General features: G+C 28.0%; 1 protein-coding gene and 2 pseudogenes across 2 annotated transcripts; 2 read left to right on the top strand and 1 right to left on the bottom strand.

Annotated features, from left to right (window-relative positions):
• Positions 1-1,571: 1,571 nt before the first annotated feature.
• LOC114177678 (histone H2AX-like) lies at positions 1,572-2,319 on the top strand. Its single transcript, XM_028063137.2, has 2 exons — positions 1,572-1,876; positions 1,963-2,319. Exons 1-2 carry the CDS (start codon positions 1,667-1,669, stop codon positions 2,182-2,184), a joined length of 432 nt encoding a protein of 143 aa, XP_027918938.1. The 5' UTR covers positions 1,572-1,666; the 3' UTR covers positions 2,185-2,319.
• A 264-nt stretch (positions 2,320-2,583) lies between these two features.
• LOC114179576 (pentatricopeptide repeat-containing protein At2g22410, mitochondrial pseudogene) lies at positions 2,584-5,827 on the top strand (annotated as a pseudogene). Its single transcript, XR_014994246.1, has 2 exons — positions 2,584-4,743; positions 4,846-5,827. The product of XR_014994246.1 is annotated as a pentatricopeptide repeat-containing protein At2g22410, mitochondrial pseudogene (transcript).
• A 5,624-nt stretch (positions 5,828-11,451) lies between these two features.
• On the bottom strand, positions 11,452-12,027 carry LOC114190710 (dirigent protein 22 pseudogene; annotated as a pseudogene).
• Positions 12,028-22,270: the final 10,243 nt, after the last annotated feature.

Here is a 22,270-nt window from a genome sequence, read left to right as displayed (position 1 = left end):
TTAAAATTTAAAAAAAAATCAAAAAAACCACAGATTGACACGTGGCACGTTGACTAACGACGTTAGTCAACTCTGTCTGAAAGGGACCTAATTGAAGCAATTTTCAAAAGTAGGGATGCAATTGACACTTTTTTAAAAACGGGTACCAATTTGACACTCTAGTACCAAACTGGGTACCTTACGATTAATTAAACCTTTTAAAATAAACGTATCGATGTATCAAATACATATCATATCTGATACACATATTATATCTGTGCATCATAATATAAAAGTAATTATGATTATATAATGTACGACAAAGTTCATTGGCCTGATTAGAAACATTTCGATTGTGTAATTGGAGATAAGTTGTTTGAAAAGATAATAAGAAAGATTCTAATAATTACAAGTTGATGTGTTGGAAAATTACTGATTTAATATTATTTAGAATTTCGATAATTTTTTGTACATTATTATACAATATGTATAAAATAATTATCTTAAATAACCATTTATTATATTATACTTTTAAACTATTAAAATTTCTATAATGTGATAAATTTATTGTTATTATTATCTTTAATTTTTAAAATAATGTTAAATAAAATAGGTAATTTAATAAAGTAATTAATAAATATTATTTGAATTTTGAAAATTTTAATAAATTGTTTTAAAAAATACTGTTTAAACAATTTTTGGTATGTTTTAATCCTTCGTTAAATATTAAAAGATACTAAAATATAATATATTCTCTTACAATCATTTTTTTTATTGTTAAAATACAGCCTTTTATAAAATAAAAAGTAAATTTTGTTATAATTTTGAATTTTAAAAAATACTAAATGATAATGTGAATATAAATATATTTTGTGAAAGTTTACAAACATCGATACTTTTCCTAACAAATTTATTATCTTTTAAAATATATCTGTTTTAAACTATTTTAACATGTATAAATCTAACAATTATTTTGATTGCCAAAATTTTTATTTATAATGGATTTTTTATGTTTGAATTTCTAATTTTAATCATCATAAACATGTGTTTTGTTGGGTATAAAATATTAACAAAAGATGATTATATTAAAAGATATTGAAAAAAAGCTAATGCAAATTTTAAGATTTAGTTATTGCCTAATTAGACGCTACCATTTGTAATAAATAAAACTTACAAGATTTATATGATTTTACAATTAAATTTTTGCAAGATTCATTTGAAAATGATCCGTTTATACAATATTAACTTCTTTAATTTTCAAAATTTGTGTGAATGTTCTACGAAAAACACTCAGGTTAATTAAATACATACCAAAATATGCATAAAAAACTTCTAAAAATTTAATAATTTTATCATATTTAATATTATTTTTTCTAAAATAAAAAAAAAATTCACAAAAAGACAGTGGAAGAGAACTAGAAAACAAGAATCCACCCTTCCAAAGTCAAATATCTATGAATATTCACTTTCCCTCTCGCGCGCAAATTTAGAACTCAAAAATTTGGGAGTAGCTGCCACGCTGGCGATCCGCGACAACGCCCTTCACCCAATCACAACCAATGCTCAAGCTCTATATAAACTAAAAACCATTACCAATCTTCTCACCATTCAAAAACACTCAGTTCCCTCCTTTGTACAACAACAACCGAATTCACCAATTTCAGTTTCAATCTCGAAATCAACCACGATGAGTTCCGCAGAGGTTGCAGCACCAGCGAAGAAGGGTGGAAGGGGCAGGCCCAAGACAACAAAATCTGTTTCTCGTTCCTCCAAAGCCGGTCTACAGTTCCCCGTTGGCCGTGTTGCTCGCTACCTCAAAGCTGGTCGCTATGCGCAGCGCGTTGGATCCGGTTCCCCAGTTTACCTCACTGCGGTTCTTGAATACCTTGCCGCTGAGGTGCGTTTAATTATTCGTTTTACAATAGTAAATCTTTTTTAACGATTTTTTTGTCTTTCAATTTTTAATAATTGTTCTGGGTTTAGGTTTTGGAACTTGCGGGAAATGCTGCGAGGGACAACAAGAAGACGAGAATTATTCCAAGGCACATTCAGCTTGCGGTGAGGAACGACGAGGAACTGAGCAAACTCATGGGATCTGTAACCATTGCTAACGGTGGGGTTCTGCCCAAAATTCATCAGAATTTGCTGCCCAAGAAAGCTGGCAAGGGGAAAGCTGAAATTGGATCTGCTAGTCAGGAGTTTTAGATTTTAGGGTTTGATGTCATATTTTAGTACCAGTGATCATTTCAATGTAGTTTTGATATGGGTATATTAGGGTTCAGATTGGATGATGTATAGTCCTTCAGTTTGTGAAAAATAATTATTTGTTTTTTCACTAAATGGTTTGCCATATTTTCTTCCTAATGTTCTTTGCTTTGCTTAAATTAAGTCAATTCAAAATTGAAGTATGATTAAATTAACAGTTTAACCAGTGTTTTACATAAAAGAAACTTAATGTGTTGCTTAGTACATTCCTGATTGAAGATTTGTTAAAATAGACCAGTTAATAATTAAATTTTTATGTAAATATTATTTTGTAAAATAAGTGAAGTGAATCGAAGTTTATGTTTGTGTTTATATACGAGGTTTTGCAGCACATTGAATATACCAAGTTGTTTAACGTTGTTGCTTGTAGCTTATGAAAAAACTGTTTCTCCTTCCCTTTTCTCTACCTTCAACCCAAAAACTCAGATCACCACCGTGTCACCTTCAACACCATAAATGGCTCTCCTCTTCGCTTTTGCCAAAGGAGACCAAATGGAACTCCAAAACCAACGTCATAATCACACACCCAACTCTTGTTGTGATGGAATCATGTTCCTCCATGTATCAACTAAGGCAGATTCAAGCGCGCATGACCCTCACTGGCTTAATCACCCACACCTTCCCCCTTAGCAGGCTCCTAGCTTTCTGCGCCCTCGCCGATGCCGGCGACCTTCGCTACGCCCACCGTCTTTTCTGCCGTATTCTTGAACCCAACACCTTCATGTGGAACACCATCATTCGAGGCTATAACAAGGCCCGAATTCCCGCCATGGCCTTCTCCTTCTTCCTCGATATGCTTCGACTTCGCGTTCCGTTCGACCCCAGGACCTTCGTCTTCACGCTCAAGGCCTGCGAACACTTTTCGATGGCTTCACAGGGGGAGTCCGTGCACTCCCTTGCTCGGAAAACTGGGTTTGATTCCAAGTTGCTCGTGCGGAATGGGTTGGTTCATTTTTACGCTGTTCGGGGTTGGTTGAACCACGCGCGCGGGGTGTTTGATGAAATGCCGGTCAAGGATGTTGTTACTTGGACCACGATGATTGATGGGTATGCGGCGTGCAACTGTTCTGATGTGGCAATGGAGCTATTTGGTTTGATGTTGGAGGGTGATGTTGAGCCCAATGAGGTGACGCTGATTGCGGTGCTTTCAGCTTGCTCAGATAAGGGTGACCTTGGTATGGGGAAAAGGATTCATGAAATTATGGAGAAGAAGAATGTGAGGTGGGGTTTGAGTTTACACAATGCTTTGTTGGATATGTATGTGAAATGTGGATGTTTGGTGGCTGCTAGGGAGGTTTTTGACAGAATGGAAAGTAGGGATGTTTTCTCTTGGACAAGCATGGTCAATGGGTATGCTAAATGTGGTGACTTGGAGTCTGCAAGGAGGTTCTTTGAACAAACTCCTCAGAAAAACGTGGTATGCTGGAGTGCGATGATTGCAGGATATTCTCAGAATGACAAACCGAAGGATTCATTGAAATTGTTTCATGAAATGCTTGGGGAAGGTTTTGTTCCGGGGGAGCACACCTTAGTGAGTGTGCTCTCTGCTTGTGGCCAACTAAGTTGCTTTAGTTTGGGCCATTGGATACATCAGTATTTTGTTGACCAAATAAGAATACCGATGAGTGTTACTTTGACAAATGCAATTATAGATATGTATGCCAAATGTGGAAGCATAGATTCGGCTACGGAAGTCTTCAGTGCAATGTCGGAGAGAAACTTGGTTTCTTGGAATTCTATCATTGCAGGTTATGCTGCCAATGGTCGAGCAAAACAATCTATTGAAGTTTTTGATAAGATGAGATGTATGGGATTTGAACCGGATGATATTACATTTGTGAGTTTGTTGACAGCTTGCAGTCACGGTGGCTTAGTTTCTCAAGGTAAGGAATACTTTGACACCATGGAAAGAAAATATGGGATAAAACCAAAAAAGGAACATTATGCTTGCATGATTGATCTACTAGGTAGAACTGGCCTCGTAGAAGAAGCTTACAAGTTAATAAAAAACATGCCAATGAAGCCTTGTGAGGCTTCTTGGGGTGCCCTTTTAAGCGCTTGTAGAAAGCACGACAATGTTAAGCTGGCCACTTTGTCTGCTTCTAATCTTCTAAGCTCGGATCCAGAAGATAGTGGTGTTTATGTGCTTCTGGCAAATATTTGGGCTAATGAGAGAAAATGGGGTGATGTGAGGAGGGTGCGAAGTTTGATGAGAGACAAAGGTGTGAAGAAGATTCCTGGTCATAGCTTAATAGAGATAGATGGCGAATTCAAAGAGTTTTTGGTGGCGGATGAATCACATCCTCAATCTGGGGAGATCTACAGAGTACTGGATGAAATATTTTTGTTATCAAAATTGGAAGATTCGGGCTGTGACTGCGACTCATAATCTTCAGTCAGGACAAATATGTCTCTCCATGAAATTCCATTAAAGCTAGAAACTCAACCTTATCTTGGGAATAAAGTGGACGGTGAATGTGGAGTCTCCTGTTCTGTCCGGTAATTCCTTGAACTACAAAGGAATTGTATTTGTATTGCTATCTTTATGGTGGCTATTTACCGCATATAATGTTATTTATATATTCCTGTTCACGTCTCTAGGAACCTTCGACATGCTATTAGGCTTAACCTTCTTATGCACGCCTAAAATTTAAGCTACAGCAATGCAATTCACGAGTTCAGTTCATTAAGGTCACTGGGCTTTATTTTGACTCTCGTAGACTGCTCTTGTCAACTTGTATGCAAATTGTGGTGCTGTGCTATGAATTTTAGCCAAGGAAATCTGTGATCACCTTCCATCCAAACAATTGGTTGTCTCAACTTGATGCTTTCGGGGTATGCAAAACTTGGAATGGTTAAAGATTCTAGTTTCATATGTGATCCTGTCGTTGAAAATGACTTGTTTTGTTGGAGTGTTGTGATATTTAGTTCCACTGAAAATGACCAGCCATATGAGGCTCTTCAGTTTGTTCAATGAAGTGCAACGACAGAGAATAGTGTCTGATCAGATCATGATGTTCAGTGTCCTTTCTGCTTGTACTGGTGTTGGTGCACTTGTTCAAGCGAAATGAGTTCATACATAAGCCTATAAATTAGGGTTTGGAAGAGCTCTACGATTGTCAATGTTATGAACCTCTAAATAATGTTAATATACTGCTGTGGTTTGTCTACAATTAGGTTATATCGATCAAGTGCAGTGCATCTTTTGTCGCCTGGATTCGCAGACTAGAAGCCATCTTTTTGACAGAATTTTTTTCCTGGTAGGAAGAGTTTACCTGGCTACTGGCTTCGTGCAAGCTCAATTTGCTTCAGACTATCTTTCACTTCCGAGAATTTTCCTTGAGGTATATTTTAGACTTAAATTGGTCATACTATAGAAGTTATTTATTGTAAAAGGAACCATGATATTCATTATTGGTTTCAAATTTAGCTGTTCTGCAGTAGCCCCCGAAGTTGGCCTTGATAAACAAGTCTTCTCTAGGTTTTCCACTCTTCATCTATTTAGGGTGTTTTAAAGATAATCATGTTCCAGAGACACTATCATTGTTAAATATGAAAAAATAGATTTTTTTTTTCTGTTAAATTATACCCTTGTTGATATTAACGAGTCCTTTACTTACTTTTTTTTTCAAGCCACTTGACCCACAATGCCCTGAACATTGGCATCCTCTGCAAGAACAATTCTCCAATAGACAGTAGTTATGACTATTTGCAAATTTGGCTGGATATGCCTTCGTTCCTAACTCCATGGCTGTTAGTGTTGAAGGCTTTGCTTTCTTTGACAATTATGAGGAACACATGTTCATATTAAGTTAAAAATCCAAGTAATATGCACACAAATATGCACTACCTTGTGGTAGTGAAACATCACCCTCTTCCTCTTATAATGTGTTTGGATCCACATACGGATGGAAATTGACTTGAAAACGTGTTTGGATTTGCATGTTTCCGCTGATTTGAAAGTGTGGATTTGTAGGTGAGTTGCAAAATTTGACACTCTTTAAAACGAAGAGAAGTGCAGAAAAAGCTAAATAATCGTATTAAAATTACTTTATTGTTCCTCTTTTATTTATATATATATATATATATATATATAAATAAAATTTTAATTTTAATTATTATAATAATTAGTATTATATAATAATAATGATGATAATAATATTATTATTATTCAAATAAATATCTTTTGTAAATAAATTAATTCTATAAAATAAATATATTTAAAGAAATATGGAGTTAAAATTATATAGTCCATATTATAAATTATTTCAAGTTATAATTGAGAATAATAATAATTATTTTAAGTTATTAATTATAATATGAATAAATTATTTTTTTTGTAGTTTTAAATAACACTTTTAATTTTATTTGAATATCATTTTTTCTATTTACAATGAAGGGTAAAATAGTAATCATATAATTTATTCTATTACAAATTATAATTTATTAAATTTTATCAATCACATCATACACAAACTTTCATAAACTTTCCACTCAAATCATACAATCTTTCCTTTAATCCAAACAACCCTATTTTTAACTACAAATCAACGCAAATCTACTTCTTTAAATCTATACCCCAACATTAAGGGTGTGTTCTTTTGGGAGGAATGATTTGAGGGACAGGAAATGAATTAATTTGAGTGTATTTGAGAGTAAAATTTATGTGTTCTTTTTAAGAGATTTAGAGATGATAATAAAGTGGATTTGAGAGAAAATTTTGTAAAAGTTTATGAAAGATTTAACTGATGTGATAGATAAATTTTTTTTAATAAATAAAAAATAAAAAATACTAAATTATCCTTGTTAGTGAATATAATATAAAATAATTTTTGGAAGAGTTGAAATAATATTTTGTAGATAATAGGTTAATGAAGAGTTTTGAAGAAAAAAATTATTATTATAACAAATAAAGAATAAATTGCATTTGATATAAGAAAAATTATAAAATATTTAGATATTAAGTAATATAGTGGTTAAATTAAAATGTAAAAAATAAAAATCACATTTTATTATTTATTTTGTATTTTTAAAATAGCTTTGTTTTCATCTTGATTTATTTATTTTTTCATGTTATTTAGAAATTAACATATAAATAAAAAATTCAAAACTTTTTGACAATGAAGGAAATACTTTCTAGGAAATGTTTGGTAAGCATCGAGGCTACCATTTTCATCTCACTATTAGCATGCATGATCCATTGAGGCTATCATTTTCATTCTTATCTCAATGTTTGCACTATAATATGGATCTATTTTCATTTTCATTTTTCATTTCTGACCCATCATTATTGCTACTACCATGCAAGGTCCAGTTTTTCCGCTTTTTTTCAGAAGAAAATCACAACCTCACTCTGCTGCATTTTACATATTCTAAACATATTTTTAGTCACTTAAATTTGTATTATTTAGCAATATTGTGGTAGTGATATATATATATATATATATATATAATCAAAATCATATGATGTCTTATCATGAATGTTCTAGTTCGTGAAAAGTGGTGGATCTCGGTCAAAAAGTTTGAAGGACCAAAATAATATATTCAAATTTTATATATTTATTTATTATTACTAATATAATAAGTATGTATAATTTAGTATTGAATAGTACCGTTTCAAAAATTTTAATTTCTTAAATTTTATTTAATGATACCGTTTCAGGAATATTCTAATCCTTACACATAAACGTCAGAAATATAATTAAAAATAATTTAATAAAAATACTAAATTCCCTTCATCATCATTCTTATTTCATATAAAAATATATAATTTGTTATATATTTGATTTCTTATATTTTTGTTGGAAAATTACATCTAAAAGTGGAGATGTTATCAATAAATATTTGATTTCACATTATTATAAAAAAATTCTAAAATAATGATCAATTTTAATAGTAAAAAATATGTTTAGAAATCAACTTTTTAACAAGAGACAAATTTTTTTTTTCTAGTTAAAACATTAATAGTTAATTATTGATTAATTTAGATATTAATTCATAGTAAAAATTATTTTAATTGAATGATTATTATAGACCATATTCTAGAGTTAGTTCATACTAAGACCATATTCTAGAGTTAACATAGAACTGTAAAGATCGAAAGGAAATATTATATTAAAATTCTAATGGTTATTGTTATCGAAGTAAATATTATATTAACCTTCCATTGATCTTAAAGTAAAAAATAATTCATATCCAGTTAAAGAGTTTTATTAGATGTCAATTTTGATTAATAATAATAAGTTAATTTATTATCGATTTAGTAATGAACCGATAAGGTCAAACAATATTGAGTGTTCTTATATTTGTTGAAAAAAAATATTATTGATTGAATTAAAGAAATTAATTTCATTAATATTTTTTATTAAGTAGAATATTATTATATTTTTTTGTTAGAAAAAAAATAATTAATATAAAATTTAAGATTTATTGTTGATTGAGACTTGATCAATTAAGTTAGTAACTAAATATTTTATTTTAAATATAATTTTAAAGAAATCTAATTTATTATTAAAAATACAAAAATAAATGTAAGACTTGAGAGAGCATATAACCAACCTCCTCAGTTAACAAATACATGCAAATAGGCTCTCTTGGAAAAAAAAAAGGGTTTTCCATAATCTCTTTTTTATGTTATCCTTAGGTAACAAATAGATGCCCAGAGGCTCTATTGGAAAGAAAAGGGGTTTGGGTCGGTTTTGAATTTTAAATTGAAACCTAATCGAAGAGCTTGGCTTTGTTTCAAGGATTTCAAAACAATAAAAAAAAATGGTTTAATAATGATTTTGGTGTCCATTTTTGTAGTAAAATCTTAATTTGGCCATTCTATTTCTTTTCATCTCAATTTGGTCTCTTCCGTTAGTGGTATAGTAACACCTTAAAGGAGTACCACGTGTCAGTTCCTGAATTTTTTAACTTTCTTTTTGAATTTTATTTTATTTTTTATTTTTGAATTTTATTTAAAAAATAAAAAAATTTGTCAAGTCTCAAGTTGTCATCGTGTCACGTGATAGTGACTGAGTAATGTGGCGGTGACAATGACACGTGTCACCTATATGTCAGGTGTCATTTCCACTCTCTTAATTTGCTCCCTTTATTCTAATTTTGGTCTGAATTTAGTCTCAATTTTTGTAAAAATTGAGCAATTTTGTCTCTATGCAAATTGAAATCAAATTTAATTTCTATATAAATGAACACAAATATTTCTATCAAAATTGATATTTTAAGTAAATATTTTTAACAAATTAAGTTTATTTAATTAATATTTTACATTGATTTTTTTTTTAAATTGTTTTAAAGTTATTAATAGAAAATAATGTTAATAGAAAAAAAATCATAAATTATATTAATATTTTATTACATCGTACTTTAATATTTGTTTATTTGAATTTATATTTCAAATAATTGTACATTTTAAAATGTGTAAAGTTTAATAATTTGTACACAAATGTTTGAATTGGTGTAAAAATAACAATTATAAAAATTATAAAAATAATTTTAACTAGTTCATGTAACAATAAAAAATATGTAAATTTAAAATTTGAAAACAATTTTATGTAAAGTGGAATGTGAAACACAAATTTAAATAAATTTAGTTATGTTAAAAATATATAATAAAAATATCAATTTGAATAAAATATCAATTTGATTAAAAATATCAAATTTAATAAAAATATTTGTATAACATTTATATAAAAATTAATTTTTATTTCAATTTGGAGAGGGATGAAATTGCGTTATTTTTACAAACATAGGGACTAAATTGAGACAAAAATTAGAATACAGAGACCAAATTGAGAATGAAGAAATGATACCTGACATAATACTGACACATGACATTATCACTTTTACATCACTTTGTCACTGCCATGTGGCACGACGACAACTTGACACGTGACAAATTTTTTTATTTTTTAAGAAAATCAAAAAAATAAATAAAAAATCAAAAAAATAAAAATCAAAAAATTCAGTAACTGACATGTGACACCCCATTTAACGTTGTTACTATACCATAACAGAAAGGAATAAATTGAGATCAAATTTTCCAAAACAGAAACCAAATTGAGATAAAAAAAAATAGACGAACCAAATTGAGATAAAAAAAATAGATGAACCAAATTGAGATTTTGCTATGAAAATGGAGACCAAAGACATGATTAAACAAAAAAAAAATTACTTTTTTTTCTATTATCGGTTATTTAGACCGATTTCGATATGAAAATAATTTTTTAACAAATAAGTTTTTGACAAAATTATTGATTAGAATAATTTTTTATTATTGATCGGGGTTTATTCAATCAATCGGGACTGACCTCGTATTGACTTTTAACCTGGATTTGTTTGTCTTGACTTTCGATCTGGATTAGTTTATCTTAACCTTCAGTCCAATCCAACTAAAAATTTAGGTTGAAAATTTGGATTGGATATTTTGAATTTCTATATTTAAAAATCTTGATTCATACAATGGATATTTAATCCAAAAGTATATAAAACATAGAACATATTGAAATTCAATGATTGAATTTTTTTAGTTCATTTATGTCTTCAAATATGTTTACTTCCATGTTTCAATAGATTATCTACAAATACAAAGTTGTTATGATTATCTATAATTACATTAGTACACCAATAGAAAAATACATTGAATATGTATGCTAGATATAGTGATAAAAAAATTGTTTTATATCACAAGTTGAGTGCAACAAGAGAAAACGTGAGTTGAAAACTCCTCCCTTTTGATAAAAGCTCTAGCACATTTAATAGAATATCAACACATCATGTCATTGGTAAGAGAAAAGGATAATTAGAGTGGAAATCATATTAAGTTGAGTTCAATAGAAAAAGTGTTGATAATGCTCTAACATCCTTAATTTAAGATCAACACACCAACTAACAATATTTCTTAAGCATTTGTTAATCTCTTGAGTGACGCCGAAAATACATCATTTATTGCACGTATAAAGAACTATAGCTTAAGATCCATAAAACTCTATTCTCAATTCTCAAGTTACTTCTTGAGGTTGAAGAAAACGAAAATGTTGTGGTGTATATTGTTGAAAATAAAATTATCAAGTATAATCGGTAAATATATTGTTCTATAAATAATATTTTGATTAATAATTATAATACATTATAAATGGAGAGATATTAGTGCATAAGACATTAGAAGAAGACTACATGGCTTCCATATCATGAAGAACTGGTTGGTTAATAATGCAACACGTAGACGTTGTACTCTACAACAACATTTCCAGTCTTCAAATCAAACGTGTGAGTCTTTGCCTGGGCATACCCACGTACAAACCGAAAAGCCCTACTTCCTCCGATGATCGACATTTCCCTTATACCGGAGAACACCGCATTCCGTCCCAACAAGCTCAATGTGTTGCCATTGTATTTCCCTTCGCTGAACACGAAGTTCAATACCATCAATAGGCCCAATTCATGTTGGGCCGCAGATCCGTATATTCCTTGAGCCTTTCCCACAACTTTGGATTCGGGTTCGGGGCCATAGTCAATGGGTCGTCGATCATGGCTATGTATCCGAAAAGCGTGGAGGAAGAGTTGGTGGAAGGAGACTCCGCCACTCTGACGGCGGTGGGGTTTGGGCCACTGACAATGTCATGGAAGAAGAAGTGAAGGTGGCTCAACTTTTCCTTCTTTAGTCCCAAAGACTTCAGAGATAGGTTTTCATAGAATGTAGAAGATTTTGCGCTACCAAATGACAAGATTAGGTTCAGAACGGTGATGCTAAAAATGGTTGAGACTTTTGGTGTTGGCCATTGTAATGAGAGGGAAAATTAAGATGTGTGAGGAAAGAGACATTTTCATTCAGGATTTATAGAATGCAAAATTGAAAGGAATGAATTGGCAAAAAGGTTTTGCAAACAAAATTTATAGTTTTGACAACTAAAATAACCATTTACAGTTATATTATACCAAAATTTGTTCCCAAAGTTTATGGTGACAGACAAACTTTTGGGACAATATGGAATATTTTTCTTTGCTTCTTGTTCAAATGTGTCATTGTTAGTTTTGAACTTTTTATGACACTATAGTTTTTACATATTATAGTTTACGTAATATTTTATAATTGAAAGAAAAAATCGTTAATTAGAATATATAAATATCAAATTTCACATCTTCTTTTATATTTAATATAAAATACGGAAGTTTTGTATAACATTTCTGATCATATGTTTTCATCATTTTGAGTTTCTTTTATGAATAAATATTAATATGGAATTATTTTGAAATAGTTTACAAAAATAAGATTGTTTTTCCCTTTCACCATAGAATCAAAGTATTAATATCTATTAATTAAGATTAGGAATGACAATAAAGTGAGACAATTAATTAGTAGGATTATGCTTATCAATTCTATCTAAAAAATTTAACTTAATTATTAGTCTTAGTATTGGTCAAGTATTTATAAAACAAAAAATACCAAGAAATGTTTTTATATTCACTAGTGTAAAACTGTTTTCAAAATTGCTTAATAAGATTCAATTATCTTTCAAAATGGCACAATATTTTTTAAAAATTTTGCACAATTACAAGCTTTGATTTTTTAAATAATTGAAACCTAAAGTCATCCCAAAATTTCAAAAATATTATTACTTTTGAATTTTATCTTTGTGATAGAGAATAATCATCAGTTTTATAAAGAATAGATGCTTATTCCGTTGCTAGAGTTAACTTTTCAAACATTTAGAATCAATACTACAATCCTCTTGATTTTCATCTTGTTCCATTTTCATCATTGGCTCATTTGTTCGTTTTCTCTTCTCTCGTTTTTTTTTTTATGTTTCGTTAAGGCTCGTTATGTTCATATGCATTTTGTGTTGTCATTTGAGTCCAAGTTTTGCATTCAAGTGACATTGATGTAGCACACATTTCAAGATATAAATTCACACCCTCTTCAAGTATTTGTTATGATAATGAGGATATAAGATCTTATATTAAGTCTAAGATTATGTTGGACCCAAAGGTTTACATGAGTATACTCAAACAATCTATTATCAAAATCAATACATGAGATTTTTGCCGGTACATATTGATCACGAAACTCTAGTTACTCTATTTGATCACCTTGTAGTAGGTTTTGTTTACACAACTTTACAAAACATTTCTAACTTATGTAGGGACCTAACCTGTGATAATTTATATATTTAAAAAAATTAAAAATTTAAAAATTTCGCATATTAACACATAGCATGTAGGAAAAAAGTGTCAACGTCAATTTAACGAAGATGAACAAATTAAACAAAAAATAATTAACAGACCAAAATGAACCAAATAAAAAATTAGAGATTAAATTAATAATTATATCTTTTTTATATACAGAACTAAGGAAAAAAATAATAGAAAAATGATATAGTTAAGAAAAATTATAAACTGACATATGGTTTAATTAGACATAATACTACTGTATACTCTATAATTGATTAGTTCATGTGCTTTTCATAAAACCATAATGATTTTTAGAGTCAGAATATAACATTAACTATCCCTCAAATTGTTTCACTGCTCATATGGCTGTGTGACGCGCTCCATTAATGCAAAAAGCCTACACAATTTGGAAGTTAACCTTCCAACACAATTATTATTATTTTTTCAGAGAATTTGTAGAATGTTGATTTTGAAATTGATTTCAAAGCGTTATAGTAAAGACGACGATAAGTTAAACTAGGAATGAAATTTAAACTCGTCTTCGAGAGTATTATTCAAACTTGTTCCGTTTTATTGGAGAATATTAAATGAATATGAGTATATATATATATAATAGATTATTTTTTATTTTTTCAAATTATAGTGTAAATTACTAATTAAATCAAATATAATATTTTTAACTATTTTTTAATGTAAATAATTATATGATATGCAAGAAATTTATCTACTATTTTATTTTTTAATCTTTTTTGATAATTATCACAGAAAAAATCTTTCTACTTTCTAAAGATCGATATAATTCAAATTTATTTGATAAATTTTTAAAATTTGAATGTGTAAGAATATCTACAATAAAATTGCAAACATAATAATAAAATTATTAATTATAATAAATAAACAAGTAAAAAGCTCATAATAAATATTATCATCTTTGTTGCTTTTAAATTTAATTAATTATTTGAGTTTTATCTAAAAATTATTAATTGTTTAACTTTTAAAATAATGAAAATATATTATTAAATTTTAACGAGGAAGAAAAAATTTGGGGGCCGAGGCCTCCTGTAGAAAACTAAGGTCGCGCCATTGATTGTCGAATAATTTACAAGAGATATTCTATGTACCCACCCCACCATTCAGATATTATATTAATATAAAGAAAAAAAAAAAAACCATTTCATCGTTGTTATGTCACTTCACACGCAATCCGAGTTAACTGAATTTTTCTTTGCTCTGTGGTCATCGTTTCTATTGAAATTCACATCTTCAATTTTTTTTTATAAATTTTTATACCAGATATTTAATAATCATATAATTTTTTTAAACACTTATAATATGTGTTTTTTTATGATGCACCTACTTAATATCAATAAAGGTTATGTTTTTCATTAATTGGACTTGTTTTACATTTACGTTAGAATTTATTTTGTTGAATCTTCCCTGCATACATTTATAATAAAATAATAAAAGATAAACTTGTAAAGTATAGATACTTTGATAGAGACTAGTAGCATTAAAATTTTCATCACCACCATTTTTTCAACCTTAATTTATATTATATATTCTTGGAATGACCTTAAGTATAGGAATGAAATTTGAGCTTAAACTTATTATCTGGCATTTAATATTCAACCTAAATTTTGCCACCTACCATTCATTCAACTTCAAAGCGTATACAAGTCAACTTTCTTCACACACTAGCATAGCATTCAAGCCATGCACAAAATATCAACTAGTGATGTTTGATAAATCATTCACCTACTATTTTCTTTCACTTCAATTTAATGAAACATCTTTTCAAACTTTTCTTTAAATATTTTGGAAATGATTACTGTTACTAGAAAAGTAAACATTGATTAAGGTTCCAAAAATATAATGTTTAATACGAGACCAAAATAAAGTAAGTGACTCAAATGAATGATTAATCTTAATAAATACCTTTAAGCAATAGTCGTTCTTGAAAACACTTTTATTAAAACAAAGCAAGATATTTTTTTTAATTAGAACAATTATGTTGAGTGACACCGTTTAGGAACTCTTTTTCATGAATAAAATATATTTGGAAAAAATTATGTCATAATTAAATTTTTATTATTTTTTATCACAATTAATGTCGGATTTAAGATCTAAATCAGTGGGGATAATTAAAAATTATTTGGATATTAATCATATAACCTTTAAAAGTAAAAATAAAAAATTAAATGAAACAAAATTAAGTAGACAAATATATAAGATTAGAGAGAAAAAAAAATATTTTTTTTCGAAATATTTGGTGATAATTTTAACAAAAATAGAATGTATTTTGGTCATGATATATTTTGGATTGTAATACCAATGTAATCTTAACCTTAGTTATAATGAACAATCTAAAGAAGGATTTGGTCATGATATATTTTCAATTGTTGGGCTCATGAAAATAATGCAATAATTAAAAACAAATTGGACTATTACTTTATTTTTTCATTTCTCTCTATTTATTTTTTTTGCTAAAATTAAAGTTTGAAATTCTTTTTAAAAAAAATATTTCACCTTTTTATTTGTCATTAACTAAAAACATTCTTTTGAAAATAAATTTATTCATCCGGATAAAATTGAGTGTTGACATCCTTAATTTATTAAGTAACATAAAAAACATATCATCTTCTTTATTGTCTTTGATCCTTAGTTCTTTTTGTTTTTCCATTTGAAGAGCTTTTCATTTGCTTAAACAATTTCAATAGTTTGACAGTAATTTTTCTTAGATCTCCAAAATATTTTTTCTTTTATCAAAATATTAATTATGCATTTTTTCCTTTGTTCAATTTCATTAAATGGTTTATCAAATTATTTCTAGGAGCATTTCATAATTTTTACTTATTTTTAATATTTTGATTTGTTGATTATTTTGATCATGTAAAATATTATTTGGATGAGTTTTTATATTATTTTGTGTATTTTATTCATTCTCATAAAATCAATTTTACCACTGCAATTGTATAAATATGTTTCATTTATTATAATATAATAATTTATTGTCATAAATACTTTTTTATCAACATCTAACATATATTGAGGTTCCAAAGATAAAAAATCTATATTTAAATTTGAATTATTATTAGTTTAATTTTATTAATTATTGGTGCAATTTTGTTCAAGTGAGATATTATAAATTATTCATAGTATAAAAAAAATCTCATTAGAATTTAGAGAAAGAAAGTAAATTTATACAACTATACTATTTTTGTTAATATTTTACATCATGAAGAAAAGAGAATATGCTATTTTTGTAAAATCCATTTTGTTTAAAACAAATATTCAACTGCCTCCTTTCTATCCAAACACAAGTCTCTTATTTATCCCAACACCAGTTCATTCTTCCCTTTTCACTCAACCTTGATCCTCTGTTTTCTCATATGAATCTTAATCCTTTCTTGAATCAGAGGACAAATTTGGGTTCGTGGCGAAGTTCTCTTCAAATCTACCTGAACAATTTCTTTCTTCGAGTAAGTTGATAATCTTACCTCCACCCCCTTTTTCTTTTTTGGGATTTTAATTCCGCTTTGATCATGATCAGAGCCCTAATTATTTTCTGTGTTCTTGAGTTTTGGTTCCTTTAGGTTGAATTGGGCTTTTACAACTTAAAAATTATCTTGGGGGTGCTTCATTGTTTCAATCTTGGTCTACGTTTGAGTTAAGAGAAGCTATTTTGTTTTGATGGAAGTAAATTTGTTTTGCATGTTATAATTTGATAGATTGAATTGCTTGAATTGTTGTGTTTTTATGTGTTGAATTCATGGGTGCATGTGAAATTTTAGTGGTTTGTGGTTTTTGATTTTGAATGTTAAAAACAGGTGAAAATGTTATTTTATTTCAAGCAAAAATCTTTAGCTTAAGCGAGAGTCCTATCGCTCAAGCGAAAGAGAAATTTGACTCAAATAAAAATAGTCAAAATTTCACTTTGTTATTTGTTCGAATTTTAGCTCAAGCGAGCATCTTTAGCTTAAGCGAGAACTCATGCTCCTTAAGTGAAAATCTTTAACTTAGGCGAGAAAGCCATTGGAACTCTTTTTGTTTCTATTTAATTTTAGCTCAAAGAAAGCCCTTGTCACTTGAATGAGAATTTCTAGCTCAAGCGAGAATGCTTTAGAGTTTTAATTCCTTATTTTTAACATGTAATTAAATGAGTTAATTTTAAAAATATAATGTATGAAGCTATGCATGAATGATGTGGTACTTGAGACTTGCCTTGATGTGTTTTTGCATGAGATATGAGTTATTCTGAGATAACATGTGAAAGATGTTAGAATTTCATGAAGAGATTCCCTTGGTGGTAATATAGTGTATGTACTGATCTATGGATTCACGTAAGGTATCTTGACATTCTAAATGATCATTCAAATTCATATAGAGTATAATGGTTCATGGGGTAAGAGTAGCAAGAGGTCCTAATCTAATGCAATATAATGGTCTTAGATGATCAAGGATTAACCTTGTATATGGTAAGGTGAAACCCATTAGCAACCTCTCTACAGAGTACTAGAGGTCACCGCAAGTGCAAAGTTTTTAGTGAATCCAATTTCATTATATGTATCAAGATAATTGAATTAGAGTGTCTACTATTGCTTGGTATTACTTGTTGCTTGTATTATAATGACTTGATTATTATTTGTAATTTAATTTCATTAGCTTACTCTCTTTTTTTATGTCTTTGTTTCTTGTGTCTTTTCTTTTATCATAGCCACCATAACTTGATGTGAGCAAATAAGGAGACTCATGTTGATCCTGATCAAATGAAATAGTCACCATAACTTGGTGTGAGCAAATGAGGAAACTCATGTTGATCCTGATCAGATGGAGGGAGATGTTGTGGTTTAGATTGGATATTTATCTTTCTTCACCTTCTTTTGAAAAACTCTAGTGTTCATGTTTATAGTTTTTCTTTAGGTTGATTTGGGCCCTTGGGTATCATGTATACTTTGTATATTTTGAATCACTGTAATAATTATTTTGTTATACTCTCTAATCTTGCTCAATTATATTAAACTATGTGATGTTTTATTTAACAATGTTTTTTTTATTAAATAGGACATTACAATTTTAATATTAAATATTTTGATAATATCATGATTTTTTTCCTAATTTTTATTTTCTTATATAAATAATTTAATTGCTATATAAAATATTAAAAAAATGAATATAAGTACATGTAAGTGTGGATACTAATATCAAATGAAAATGAGAATTAGACAAAAACTTATAAAAGTTATATTGCCATCAGACATAAAGATAAGGATGAGAATGAATTATTATTAAACGATGATATTGAATAATAACACGCTCATAGGCCATTACCATTCTTGATTGTGATACACATATTTTGACTACTAAATAAAAGGAAAATGAAAAAAAATCTAATAAATGTTTAAAAACATTAAAAATTCTCTCATCTAATAATAATATTTTGTTTTTAAAAATAATTATTCTAACTTAGTAAAAACATTATTTTATCGATAAATATACATATAACTTTTTTTTTTACTTTACGTATGTTTTATTTTATTTCGATAATTGCAAATATTATTTCTCATTTACAATATTATTTACACTTTTTAAATTATTTTTTTTTCTGATGATACATAACACTGCAAATGATTTATTATTTATCACGTAATTATCATTATCACTTTTTTTTTAATATAGAGATATTAGTGATTTTTTACAAGTTTGAGTTTAGTGACGTTGTAATATGAATTTACCCTCAACTTAAGTTTGAAAATTGTTTTGGAAACTAGGAAAAAGTAGTTATTTTGTTTTCTTGGTAGCTTTCCATCGTTGAATATACTTGTTTCCCATGGACCAGGGTCACATCCAATGTCATTCAACATTGTGAAAAGGAACTAGGAGAAAATTATTTGACAATTTTTAATATTATTTAATTCATTATCTCAATGAATAAATGTAATTAAGTTTTTTAAATATATAATAAAATAATAAATAATACTTATTTACCTATTGTGAAAATTAATAATTTTCTATACATAAATTCCTCTTCAATTTTTTCTGCCTCTTCCTCCTTTGTTCATTCTGTATTTTAATGTTTACTGTTACTCCCATGAATTTTTGCGACCTTTTCAAAATTGAAGATATTATTAACGTGGTCCCCATTAATTATTATTATACATGGCTTTGAATATCAGTTTCATCAAACTGAACAATCCCATAGTCAAAATCTTAATATCTCTTTTCAATGATGTCCTAAAGAATTTTCATACACTACTTTGATAAGTCCACCTTGGTTTTAAGATAACATATTTATACTAATCATCCTAATATCGATAAACGATATTCAGAAAAAACATCCTTGGCTGGTATTTAACAATTAAAAAATAAAAGAAAAAAATTAATATAAGAAAAATAAGTAGTAATATCTATAATAATATATAATGGGTCCCCACTTCAATTATTTTTGTATTTTACTTTTAAGAATATTTAATAGTCATAACATGGAATTTATAATAAAGAACACAAATAAAAAGTAAAAAAATATTATAAAATATAGTATAGTTACAAAAAAGAAATAAATTAACACATAATTGGAAAAATACTCTCACCTAGATAAAAAAAAAGTATCCATGTTCTACTTGGGGTGGAGGTATAAGTGTTAAGAATATTTTATTTATATAGTAAGATTATTTTTTATTACAGTTATTCTCAGTAAGAAAATTGCATATGTCGATGAAGGTTAAAATAATGAAAGAAAATGTTAAGGTGAGAATTAAAGTATATTAATAAAATTCTCAATAAAAAATGAACAAGTAAATTGAGAGGAAAGCTAGAAAATATGAGTTCATGATATCACAAGTTAAATATTGAAAAGGAAATTATACTTTTTTATTTATAAATACACAACTCTATATGTTCAACCTATAGACTTAGCATATGTTTCTTTTTCTTTTATTTTAACAATAGATATTCGTAGTGTAAATTTTTAAATAAAAATTTCAATAATTAACCACTTTTCAAGAATTTATCTATGTATAACCTTTTGTAGTAAAAGTTCATAGTGATAAAATTTCACTTCTACTGATAAACACTGTAATGTCTAAAATTAGAAAATGATGCAGAAGATCGAGAACAATATCTTTGGTCGCCAAAATTTATGTTTCTTTATGAAAAATTTCCTTTTCCTTTCCTGATTTCTTTTCAATTTAATTTCTCGGCACTTATTGTTACTGTAATTTAATTTTCCAATTTTTCGCATGTCAAATTTTAATCAATATTTAATTTATTTATTTTTACATTTAATTTCGTTGTGTTTGATTACTTTTAACTTTTTTTTAAAACTTTAGTTTTTTCTTACACATTTTTTTTTCTGAATCTAACAGGTCCAATTATGTTATTTCAATCTAGTTTGTTTCTCTTGTTTTAAAATCTCCTTAAGTAAATATATATAAAATTTGAAATAATGAAGGAAAATAAACAATAATAATCATAAATGAAGCATATTTTCTAAACTAATTGAAAATGGAATGTTTTGATATTCCATATTTTAATGATGTAATAACTATAACCTAACATATATCCAAGCTTTAATTTGTTTTTTATTTATAAATTTTGTATCATAAAAAAACATCAAAACAACTTATAAATGATATATTTAATTATCGTACTTTTTTCATACAATAAACAAAGCCACACACAAAAAAAAAATAACATAAAAGCAATAATACATATATATTTTATATATAAAAAATTATAAGACAATGTAATGAACCATAACCTTTATATTTATGGCAGTAACAACAAATTCTATTTTCATAACTGTGAACTCAATTTGATTCACTTAATTAAAAAAAATACAATTTTTTTTCTGTCTGAACAAAAACTAAATTATAATTGTGATTAAAATTTAAATAAACTTCATACAATCTAAAATAATGTTCAACCCCAAATACAAATCAAAATCACAAAATGGTAGACTTGTTTTTACCAATCCAATATGTTGATTAAAAGAAAGCAGTTCAACCCAACCCAAATACAAAAAGAAATTGCGTAACTCTTCATTTGTGATTGGGTTGGTAAGCCAATCCGGCTTACTAAATTACTAAAGGTTCAACCTGAGTGAGCCGGATTCTTGATTGACTGAGTAAAAATTAATCTGTACTGAAATTTGAAAAAACAATTCAATTCAATCTAATCCGAACCCGTGATGGACCAAATTGACCCAAGAATTTTGAACATTTTGAAAGCTTTAATAATTTTCCAACATTGTTGAAAACACATTAAATTGTTTATATCAACATCTACAATTAAATTGTTTAACTTTTATGGAGACAGCTACATTCGAATTGGACAATATTGACTAAGATTACAGATAATAATACTCTTCCACCAAATATTTGAGCCAAATGTAACGAGTTAAACTTACACCGGATAATTGCTAGCAATTAATTGTTAAACTTCAAGACGTGTTATTTTTTTTTTTTAATTATACCATTTCAAAACATGTGTTTTAACGTTTGTCCTAAAACATATCTACAAGTGACGTTGTTTGAAAAACGTTTACAGCTAAAGTTTTCTTCGAAAAATATTCTACATGTTGAATAGTCAATTGTTGCTGTTTGGTAAGCCAATAATAAATTGCCTTTATGTCCAAAATGAGTAATTTCCTATTAAAATGATTACATAATTGGAAGTCTTCAGCAAAAAGAAATTATAAATTGCCACTAACTTTTACATTGTCTTTTCTGTTATTAAAAACAAGTTTGAATTACAAGGTAGACTGGTCCGTCCAATCATAAACCTGTTCTGATTTTACAGACATCCCATAACATGATTTAACCTCATCAAAACGGATCTAAAAACTGAAAAACGGGTA

This window comes from Vigna unguiculata, chromosome 1 (assembly GCF_037176805.1).
Source record: "Vigna unguiculata cultivar grain cowpea cultivar isolate G323 ecotype 2 chromosome 1, ASM3717680v1, whole genome shotgun sequence".
Classification (NCBI taxonomy): Eukaryota; Viridiplantae; Streptophyta; class Magnoliopsida; order Fabales; family Fabaceae; genus Vigna; species Vigna unguiculata.
This window is presented reverse-complemented; position numbering and strand designations above follow the sequence as displayed.